The sequence below is a fragment of the Palaemon carinicauda genome, chromosome 20, assembly GCF_036898095.1.
Source record: "Palaemon carinicauda isolate YSFRI2023 chromosome 20, ASM3689809v2, whole genome shotgun sequence".
NCBI classification, from domain to species: Eukaryota; Metazoa; Arthropoda; class Malacostraca; order Decapoda; family Palaemonidae; genus Palaemon; species Palaemon carinicauda.
Genome location: NC_090744.1, coordinates 119,807,077 through 119,819,576, shown reverse-complemented (window position 1 = coordinate 119,819,576; position 12,500 = coordinate 119,807,077). Strand labels below are relative to the sequence as shown.

The 12,500-nt window shown below is 34.1% G+C and overlaps 1 protein-coding gene across 1 annotated transcript in view; it reads right to left on the bottom strand.

The window, feature by feature from the left end:
- Positions 1–7,263: 7,263 nt before the first annotated feature.
- LOC137660104 (golgin subfamily A member 6-like protein 7) overlaps positions 7,264–12,500 on the bottom strand; it is a 23,631-nt gene continuing 18,394 nt past the window's right edge. The window contains exon 2 of the mRNA XM_068394821.1: positions 7,264–7,847. Coding sequence (XP_068250922.1) covers positions 7,264–7,847 — 584 coding nt within the window. The remainder of the gene's footprint in view (positions 7,848–12,500) is intronic.

Sequence of the window (12,500 nt, the reverse complement as noted above, 5' to 3'; positions counted from 1 at the left end):
TAGTAAAACTGTACATTTTGAAGGGATAAAATATATGAATACTTTTATTTTCTCTTTAAAAGAGAAAAAAAGATCAGATTCTTAAATTCAAGTAACAGGAATCACAATAAATGAATCATCTAAGAAAAACAAATCTAAAAGGAAACAAATAAAACATCAATAAGAACCCGTAATTGCAAGTGATTTGCGCTCGTTGCAATACATGTCTGGTACGATAAGTTATTGATCAGTAATTTATTTGAGTAATAACTTACCGTTGTTGTTGTTGTTGTTGTTGTTGTTGTTTTTTCATGACGATACGAACAAGGGACGCCTACAGATATTTGCTTTTCACGGAATACCATGTAATTTTCCTTATATATCACCTGCTTAATTATATCCTATATATACACACGCTTTGATAAATATCCCATACACCCTTTGATAACTCTTATATATAATCCTATTTATAGCGAATGTTTCCCTGAAGGAAAGTCGTGACGTCAAAACGTGGGCAACGATTTCATGGCTGAAGATAAATAATAGAATACCTTTTGGAAAGTTAAACAAACGATCATTCTCTCTCTCTCTCTCTCTCTCTCTCTCTCTCTCTCTCTCTCATCTATGTATATATTTCAATGTCACATCCATAAAGAATTTGTGCATACACACACACACATATATATATATATATATATATATATTATATATGTATATGTATATATATATATATATATATATATATATATCTCTGTACATATATATGCATAAGTATATATATATATATATATATATATATACAAATTTTTATGGATATGACATTGAAATATACACATAGATAAATGTATATGATCAACTAATTTAGAGACGTTATGTTATATCGGTACAGAAATAACCTTATCTATCATTCCCTTTAATTATGGTATTATTATTATAAGGATATGTTTTTTTTTGATTGTCGAATATTACGGAAGAAAACTGCATTCATACGAAGACGAAAAACACGCATAGTTTTTTATTCATCTTGTCGAAGATTTCAGAGGTCTCTCTTGATGAAATGCTTGTGTACTTGGAGATGTGAGATATGAGAAAACGAGATGATGGAAGATTGTACACACACATTCTCTATCTCTCTCTCTCTCTCTCTCTCTCTCTCTCTCTCTCTCTCTCTCTCTGCTCGATTAGTTCTCTTGCGACAGATTTTAAGAGATACTCAAACATTATAATCATTGTACTTTATTGTGACATTCCGGTTGAAATCAAAATCCTACAATGGTTGAATTAGGTGCAGACTGCTCCAGTTTGAGGAGACAAACACTCAGTGACAAGGTTGAGCAAATAGGAAAAGATGAGGAAAGAGGAAAGAAAACAAGATTGGAAAGCGCATAACAAAATGTTTATTCAGATGATGGAACATTAACTTCGCTGTGATTAGGTTAGTCTTGCTCGGTAGAAAAGTGAATACAGAACATGTAAATCTAATTGCCAAATATAATATTATAACTGTAAAAGTGACTTACCAAATAATGATATAAGTAGGTTTATTTTTTGATTTGTTGATAGTATTGCCAGTGGAAATAAAATGATGAATTCTTTACTACAAAAGGAAATTTTACTGGCGCTAACTTAGAAGCTGGAATATAATCCTTCAAGGATTATGTTAATCAAAAACTTTCTGGTTTTTTTTTTTTTTTTTTTTTTTTTTTTTTTTGTAAATCCACTGAGGCTTTACAAATATACTTCAACATTCAAACACATGCAACATTCAGAGATATAAGAGTCAACATTAGAGTGTGTCATTAACCCTGTATTATATAAAAATCGTATTATTTCCTCGAATGTAAAACTCGCTTGCTTCTTCAATGCAGAATACTCCAAAGTAGTTCTTTTTTCAGAGGTTGATAATTTTAATGTACGAAGAACTTCATTTACTTAGTAAGCATTTTCTAAATGGTGTTGAGACTGTGCAGTAAGTGCAAGTGTTTTGTCAGCCAACAATGTTGGCCTTCTGGAAGCTTTGTAAATTTTGCAGACGCTTGATCCATATTCTAAATTATTTTTGTTATTATTACTTGCTAAGCTACAACCCTAATTGGAAAAGCAGGATGCTATAAGCCCAGGGACTCCAACAGGGAAAATAGCTCAGCGAGGAAAGGAAACAAAGAAAAATAAAATATTTAAAGAGCAACAAGATTAAATAAATATCTCTTATATAAACTATAAAACCTTTAACAAAACAAGAGGAAGAGAAATAAGATAGAATAGTGCACCCTTAAGCAAGAGAACTGTAACCCAAGACAGTGGAAGACCATGGTACAGAGGCTATGGCACTACCCAAGACTAGAGAACAATGGTTTGATTTTTGAGTGTCCCTCTCCTAGAAGAGCTGCTTGCCATAGCCAAAGAGTCTCTTCTACCCTTACCAAGAGAAAAGTGGCTACTGAATAATTACAGTGCAGTAAGAAGAATTGTTAGGTAATCTGCGTCGTCAGGTGTATGAGGACAGAAGAGACTATGTAAAGAATAGGCCAGACTATTCGGTGTATGTGTTAGACAAAGGGAAAATGAACCGTAACCAGAGAGAAGGATCGAAAGTACTACTGTCTGTCCAGTCAAAAGACCCCATAACTCTCTAGCGGTAGTATCTCAACGGGTGGCTGGTGCCCCGGCCAACCTACTACTTCAAATGCTTTAGTTGGGTCATAGAGTGTAGAGATCAATGAATGGGAAAAGGTAAGGGTGTCCTTGTGACGTGGGTGAGGTCATTACTATGTCGATATGAATTATTATTATTATTATTATTATTATTATTATTATTATTATTATTATTATCATTAAATGCTCTTACACCTGGCAGTTTATTCTAGTAATTTGTTTTCTGTGTGGGAAGTGTTTGCCCTTATTTGTCGTTCACTGTATCCATATGTACCTAATAAATATTCATTGTGTACCTTTGTTTACGTTATGGGAGGGTAGAGGAAAAGAGGGGGACTTTTGAAAACGCAAATAGTAGAAAAAAAGGTAAACATGATATGCAAATTACACCACTCGTATATACAATCTCCGTGATGAATGGATTTTGAATTGCAATTCAGAATATTCGCATTTTTTTTTTTCATGAAATACAACAGAGGGTTATTTACATGAAATCAGCTTCTCTTTTGCTGTTTGGACGACGAAGGTAAAAATAGAAGTCTCTCTCTCTTTCTCTTTATATATATATATATATATATATATATATGTATATATATAAATATATATGTATATGTATATTTATATATATATATATATATATATATATATCCATCCATTCAGTATGCATTTATTTGTATATCTGTATCTGCTATCTATGCACAGTCTATATATATATATATATATATAGAGAGAGAGAGAGAGAGAGAGAGAGAGAGAGAGAGAGAGAGAGAGAGAGAGATAATTATATAAAAGTTATATTCTCATTAATATATACATTCTATGCTATGCTGTATAAGTAATATATGTGCATCTACTGTATATATATATATATATATATATAGAGAGAGAGAGAGAGAGAGAGAGAGAGAGAGAGATTGTTATCAAAGTATTGAGAAAATCGTCTACCTTCAGAGAGAGAGAGAGAGAGAGAGAGAGAGAGAGAGAGAGAGAGAGAGAATGTTGAAAAACATTCATATCAAAGTATTAAGGAGAGAGAGATAAACATTCATATCAAAATAACAAGAAAATCGTCTATCAGAGAGAGAGAGAGAGAGAGAGAGAGAGAGAGAGAGAGAGAGAGAGAGGTTGTTAATAAATATCCATATCAAAATAACAAGAAAATCGTCTACCAGACAGAGAGAGAGAGAGAGAGAGAGAGAGAGAGGGGGGGGGGGTTAAAGCCACCCCACCAATTTTACCAGGTTAAGGTTTTAATCCATAACAGATTCTTATTTTGCCTCCTGCCCAGTTGAGTTCGTTGCTGTGATTGCAATTGCTTTGAAGAAGATCACTTCAAGTTTTGCAGTAAACGATTTTATTGAATTTAACAGCAAAATAAGATAGAAAAAAAAATTTCTTCATCGTTATTAGAATGATGATGATGATTATTATTATGATTATTATTATTATTGTTATTAATTATATATCTATTTATTGTTTTTATTTAGAATTATTATTATTATTGTTGTTGTTGTTGTTGTTGTAGTGTCATTTTTTTCAGGGTTAAGGCAACCCACACTTTTCATTGGTAGGTCTCTCTCTCTCTCTCTCTCTCTCTCTCTCTCTCTCTCTCTCTCTCTCTCTCTCTCATTTTGTATTAAAGCCTTCGCATATATACTTACTCAAAGTTTAAAGGTTTAAAGGCCGCTCATGAATGGCAGAGGCAAGTGACAGTGGTATTGCCCTATCAAGCAGGACAATGCCCTAGAGACTGCCCATATGTCATATGATCAGCGCCCAAGCCCCCTCTCCACCCAAACTAAGACCAGGAAGGGCCAGGCAATGGCTGCTTATGACTCAACAGATAGGCCTTTAGGGGTGGTAGGACAATTGCGTACTGGACATTTGCGTCCCGGACAATTGCGTCCCGGACAATTGCGTCCCCGGACAATTGCGTCCCCGGACTTTTTCGTCCCAGAAATTTGCGTACCTGTACCTTGTTTTTAGTGATCAGGTAATATTTGTTAAGAGATCCGGAAATAACTCTGTCTCTTTATATGTCTGTATGCATGTATGTATGCATGCTATTGCTCGATTACAGAACTACCAATTACTGTAAATAAGATATATGTCATAAAACCACTGAGGTACAGAACTTAGAATTACTGTACTTATCTATGATTTTACTTTTGTATTTACGTAGACCTTTAGAAAGCAATTCCTGATTTCTCCAGAAGCAGAAGAGACTTTTTATTCACGGCAGTTTAACCTCAGTTGTCGGAGTGGGCATAGCATTCAACCAACTCTCAATTTCATCGTGGAATGATCATGATCGAACAGCTGATGACTTGCCGAGGTCCAATAATAGTTTCGAAGGGTGGCATAACACAATTCAGAATTATATAACATGTCATCACCACTCCATTTGGAAACTAATTGACGCCCTAAAGAATCAAGAAGCTGTGGCGGAGAAAAAGGAAAGTAGATTATCTTTCTTACGAGACGTTGTTCATAACGTGCATACCTTTTAGGTATGAGCTTAAAAGTAGCCATCGTAAGTCATTATTAAAAAAATATAACCTAAACTATTTAGACATTAAAGAAAATTTATAGTGTATACATATATATAAAAATTTTCCATTTTATAAAGTTTTTAAAGATGATAAAACGTGCAAATGAAATATTGATGTCTATATATATGTTCTTTCGTGTCCAGTATGGCTAAAGGTATAATTATTGCCAAAGTATGAATTAAGAATCTAAATTATTTGATGCTATTAAAACATATGCATATCCAGGGTGGATAAAGGTATAAGTAAAATTACTGTGTAAAAGTATAGTGTAAAGGTAAAGATGAAAAGCTTTATAGAATCAGTAAAACACACATACAGGTACGCAAATACCTGGGACGCATATGTCCGGGGTCGCAATTGTCCGGGGACGCAATTGTCCGGGACACAACTGTCCGGGACGCAAACGTCCAGTACGCAAATGTCCTAGAACCGCCTTTAGGCTCCCCCAAACCCCCCAACCTTATCTCACAAGGATGGTAAGGTTGCAGACACTAATGACACTAGCGAGACTGAGCGGGATTCAAACCCCCGACTGGTAAACACCAGGCAGAGACGTTACCAATCAGGCTTAACGTGGTGAAAGGGTTTTGTGTTTCGCCATGAACAGCAAAGCTGTACTAGCTAGGGCACCCCATACTAAGTTGTTTTGCTGTGAGCGATCAGACAAAAGTCTCCTACCATCACCAATCCTGCACTGGCCAGCGTGGTGGTGAAAACTGGCTAGTACAGTGGTAATGTGTTTGCCATACATTCGCTTGGCGGCAGATCGATCCCAGCCCCGGGACGTGAGTTTAAGCTGTTTACTGGGGAGGCCACTGCTGTGATTTGGCACCAGAGGGGGTGGGTTGAGGTTTGCCCAGTTGATGTTCTGGTGAGTATCTAAACCCAGATACAATTAAAGACATATCCGAGGCCTTTTTCCTGCAGTGGACTAGAAATGGTTGGATTTGTTGTTGTTGTTGTTTAGCTTTTTTTTCCATCAGCCGGCTAGATACTTTTTGTCATAAACAAAGCATTTAAATAAAGCAATTAGCCTCTATTAATTATATAATTACCTAAGATAAATTTACATTTAATGTTTTTTTTCGTCATTGTAGGCGTAAGTGCAATTAGACTTCTGTTTAATGTATTTTTATGGAAGATTTTTCACCGCTGGTAAAATTGTAATCTAGAACTCGCAAATATCATAGAAATATAAACTAGAGGGGCACTCAGTAGAGCGCAGACCTCCGCCGCAGAAGCTTATTTCTCGACATTTTGTTAGACATGGACCTTTGAAATTAACATGTATTAATTGGCGTGGCTATTCGTGTGTTTCAATTTGAACCAAGTTTGAAGTCTCTGTGACACCGTTGTCCAAACTTATAGCTGATTACGTGAATTGGACATTTCGCTTGACGGTGACCTTGACTTTTGACCTTGATCTCCCAAAACTTAGTCATTTCCAGCATTTTGCATTTGATCCCTGAAAGTTTCATTACTCTACGATCAAAGTTGTGGTCATGGAGCTGTTCACAGTCAAACACACATACACACACAGGGGGGGTAAAACATAACCAAGTTTGTTGGTGGAGGTAATAATAAAAAAATAATTACTACTACTACTACTACTACTACTACTACTACTACTACTACTACTACTACTACTGCCAATTGCGACGACTAACCTAGCCTAGAAGATGTTGGACAGCAAAGTTGGAGACAGGAAGTGAAAAAAAGAGAACTTTACAACTTGGGTCGTCTCGCGGGAGGAAATTTATTTGACGGAAAAGTTCATCTCCTAAAAACTTTCAGCCTTTAAACCTTTGTTTACGAATTTCCCAATTGTTTACTCTTTTGTTTAGAACGTCTTGTTTCCTCTTCTTGTTTACATGGACAGATGGTAACAGACGTCCAAATCGGACGATTAAATCTCAGTGGCTTAATACAAAGAAACATCTCTCTCTCTCTCTCTCTCTCTCTCTCTCTCTCTCTCTCTCTACATGTCTGTCTACGTAGGTAGACAGGTCTATGAGAGAGAGAGAGAGAGAGAGAGAGAGAGAGAGAGAGAGAGATGAGGTTGCTGGGCCTACGCCCTTCAACCTGGCTCGGAAAAAGAAGAGAACTTGTCCCGTTTTGGTTTCTTCTTCTTTGGTTTCCTTACCAAAAGTTTCCTTGTAGGTCCTTCTCCTTCTTGTTTTTCTTCCTTCACAACGACTACTGTCTTGTCATCTTCTGCTGCAGCTTCACACCTTTCAACGTCACCCATTCCTTCATCTTTTATAACGTTTTCCAAATCTCTCTTCTGGAGTTCCTTCTTCAGTGAAGAGATGACATCCTTCGCTGCGGATAATTCTTTCTTCATTTGATCTTCTACGTTAGTCATTCGAACAATCTTACCGTTCAAATTTCTTTCTCGTTTACCTTTGTTTTCCAGTTGTTCTCGAAGTCCTTCGTTCTTCTTTGTGACTGTGAACATTGCCTCCTTTAGCTTATGATTTTGTACTAGAGCTTTAGAAATCTCTCCCTGCAGCTCTTCTACTAGCCTTTGGTGTCCTTGGCTTCTTCTCTGATCATTAGCACGAGCCTCCATCAGCTCTTTTTCTAGTTTGATTTTCTCTAGAGCCAATTCTTCTTTAAGGAAGCTTTGTTCCTTATTGGATATTTTGAGAACTTCATTCTCTGCCAGAAGGATCTATTAACTTAGACAATGCCCTAGAGGCTGAACATATGATATATGATCAGCACCCAAGCCACCTCTCCACCCAAGTTAGGACCAAGGAAGGCCAGGCAATGGCTGCTTATGACTCAGCAGATAGACCTATAGGGTCCCCATAACCCCCCATACTTAGCTCACAAGGGTGGTGAGATTGCAGCGACCAAAGGAACTTACGAGTTTGAGCGGGTCTCGAACCCCTGTCTGGCATTCTCCAGACAAGATCGCTACGATCTGGCCACCACAAGGGGTTTTGTGCTTGTTTACATATGTGTGTGTTATTTTGTGTGTGTGTGTGTTCGACTATAGGGTATGTACAGTACATGCAAACGTAAGTAACGTAAGTTACCGTTGTTAGGTTAACATTCTTATTTTGCAATATTCATCGTGTACAAAATTGAAGGCTATCGAACTCATATATATATATATATATATATATATATATATATATATACATATATATATATATATACATATATATATATATGGCCTTGATCAGATTTCGCCTTTCGTCTCTGTCTTGAGCTTTTAATTCAATATTTCATTCATCATCTTCTACTTCACGCTTCAGAGTCCTCAGCCATATAGGCCTGGGTCTTCCAACTTTTCTAGTAACTTGTGGAGCCCAGTCAATCGTGTGGTAAACTAATCTCTCTTGGGGAGTGCGAAGAGCATTCTCAAACCATCTCCACCTACCCCTCAATATGATCTCATGCCCATAAGGCACTCGTGTAATCTTATATTTTCATTTCTAATCCTGTCCTACCATTTAACTCTCAATATCCTTCTGAGGGCTTTGTTCTCAAATCTACTAAATCTGTCCGATATCGTTTCATTGCCTTACTACGACTCATGTCCACACTGTAACACCTATCTTACTAAACTGATAAATTTAATTTAAATTGCTATAGCTTAGCCTTTGCCTGTTTGCTTTTCCTAATCTTTCATATATATATATACACATATATATATATATGTATGTATGTATGTGTATATATATATATATATATATATATATATTTAGATAGATAGATATATATATGTGTGCGTGTGTGTGTACAAACATTCATAATACATATATACACATACATACATACATAGGCCTATTTGATATATATTTATATATATATATATATATATATGTGTGTGTGTGTGTGTGTGTGTGTGTGTGTATACGTATATGCCTAAATCCTTAGATAAGAAACACATGCGTTGCAATGATTGGATTCTGAAAACAAATAATCATTGAGAAGAAACATAAATACTTTTCGGGTACGATATATCGAGATGTTTAACATAGTCACGTGCATTTATAGTTTCTTAGTAGTAATTTTCATATAAGGTTTTAGTTTTGCAAGTTACATAAAGTATATAATTTTCATAGCATTTACTTATTAATAAAATATAAATCAATAATATATACATGCTTATTCGGTGTATTTTTCATGCTGTCAATTTTGCCACGTTAGGATGCTATTGTGATGATATGAATTTTACATGTTATTTTAGAGACTAGCCCGATGTGGATTGGGGTAAATGATTGACGTGGCACATTCATATATAATGGTTTTGCAATTTGTCAATAGTTCGGTTTGATGTGATGCTATCGGTAATTTATTGCCTTTAATTGTTAGATTATTACATTATCCTGAAGGTTACATTTTGTTAGACGGACATTTATTTATATTTGTATGTTTGTTTATGATTCGCATAACTCGCAAACTATTTGACCCAATTCCTTAGAATGAGGTGGGATGATTAGTCATGATCTAAGGACAAGTCTTGATTAGTTAACCGATATATATATATATATATATATATATATATATATATATATATATATATATATATGTATATATATATATATATATATATATATATATATATATATGTATATATATATATATATATTTGTATATATATATATGCATATATATACATATATATATAAATATGTATATATACACCTATATATATACATATATATATATATATATATATATATATATATATATATATATATATGTATATATATATATATATCATTAATGACGCTGGTAGTCTGAATCATGTTTTAGCTTTGCTTTTGGAAAATGTTGAGAAATAGGTGCCGTGAAAATCAGTTTTTTTAATTTAGCTCTGCATAGGAAATAAAAATGAAGAATTGGGAGGGAGAAACAAAGAATACAAGAGGGTAAATATTATCCGTATAGATATTGTATTGCGAGAAAAAAAACTAAGAAATAAAATTGGAGCTAAAAACAAAACATCGAAGTTGAAAATCTTTGATATAATAAAAATGATTTTGCTGGAAAAAAGAGAAAGTGGTCAGACTGTTAGCTATTTTAATTTCAATATATGTTTGAAAAGATTACATAGTGTGTTAGTTACTAAATTAAATGCGTGGGAACTTACTTTCTTTAAAAGCAAGAACTTGAGTTTTCATTTCAGAGGAGTTTTAGGATTTTTTAATAGGTTTTAAATTTTTACTTTTCACGATTGACAACAAAAACAAAACTTGAAAAAAATCGTTCTTTCATTGTTAATGTATTTGATTTAGTTATCCAGTTCTCTCTCTCTCTCTCTCTCTCTCTCTCTCTCTCTCTCTCTCTCTCTCTCTCTCTCTCTCTCTCTCCGTTGATAATTTTGGTCTTGCAATCGTATAGAGGCAACTGGACAAATATTTTCTCTAAATATATGTATGTCGTAAAGTTGAGATAGAATTTGAGGTCATGCATACTAATCTTAAAGTTAAAACGAATTCTTTGATATTCAAGTTATAGTAGAGATTTTTTTTTTTTTTTTTTTTTTTTTGACCTGAAGGTCAGAGATTACTGTAATATACTTTATTCTTTATTTACCTTCCTGAATAATTTTTGTTTGTTTTAACAATCATATATCCCAACCCAATTTCACATATTTACACCGTCATTGCGTTGAGAGAAGATAGAATTATTATGTTAGAAGATTATTAATATACAATCTGCTTCTCTGCTTTGAATTCTTCTTAATAGATGATCACTTATGATAAGCAGAATTCAATTTCACCTGAAAATATTTGATAAATGATTAAGATGTCAATAAAAGTGATAGGAATCGTGTAAAGCAACTTCGCTCTGACTCTGTAAATGTGAAGAAGTTGCCTTTTATTATTATTATTATTATTACTTGCTAAGCTATAACCCTAGTTGAAAAAGCAGGATGCTATAAGCCCAGGGGTTCCAACAGGGAAAATAGCCCAGTGGGGAAAGGAAACAAGGAGAAAATAAAATATTTTAAGAACAGTGACAACATTAGAATAAATATTTCCTATATAAACTATAAAAACTTTAACAAAACAAGAGGAAGAGAAATGAGAGAGAATAGTGTGCCCGAGTGTACCCTCAAGCAAGAGAACTCTAACCCAAGACAGTGGAAGACCATGGTACGGAGGCTATGGCAGTACCCAAGACTAGAGAACCAGGGATTGATTTTGGAGTGTCCTTCTCCTAGAAGAGCTGCTTACCATAGCTAAAGAGTGTCTTTTACCCTGACCAAGAGGAGATTAGCCACTGAACAATTACAGTGCATTAGTTAACCCACTGAGAGAAGAAGAATTGTTAGTCAATATTATGAAAATTTTTAATAAATTTACTGTGATATTTTACGAAGATTCGCCTCTACTCTCGAGAGAATCTCATCAACGTTTGACATTTAAAATAAATGTTTAAATATGCATCAAATTTAAATATTTATATGATGAATGTTGAATCAAAGAAATATACTCTCATGATAACTTTAAAATGTTTTCTATGTTATTTCGTTACATAGTTTATATATACCAGATTTATTGTAACATTGTTACAGATATTGAATTTTTTTTTTCACTATTCCTCATATATAGTAAATGTACATCTTTATTTCCTTTCATCACCGGGCTAGCTAAACACGAAAATTGACAAATCAATTATTTAAATATCATATTCATATATATTTGAGTCACCGTAAAATTTGGATATAGAACAAAAATTTCAAGTAAAAATTATGTTTTGGATTATTTGATAGTAAAAATTGTTTTGGATTATTTGATAGGTTTTTATGTCAGGTTTTATTGTCTAATCCTATCAAGCCAATACCTTTGCAAACAATATTGTCAGGAAAACTAAAATCGAAACCAACTTGCCTTTTCCAGAATCAATTTAGACAGTAGGCGTACTTGAATCATGTGTGTGTGTGTGTGACAACCATATGCGAACTTAGGGTTAAGGTTAGGGTTAAATCGGTCGACATTTCGCTCGACCTTGACCTTGACCTTTGATTCAGGGCTTTCAAAATTGAATCACTTTCATTTGTCAGCATAATTAATCCCTGAATGTTTCACTACTCTGAGTAAAATTGTTGCTAGGAAGTTGTTCACATACAAACAAACAGACAAACAAGGGCGAAAACATAACCTCCTCCCAACTTCGTTGGTTGAGGAAATAACTAGCGGGAATAAATCAATATAATCCAGATATCCCATCAAGTTTAATAGTTTTGAAATTATGAGAAAAGTACAATAATGTAAAACAAATTATAACCATATAATGCATTCTATACTTTACCAAAATTAGAGTATACAAACGGTTTATTTAATATTC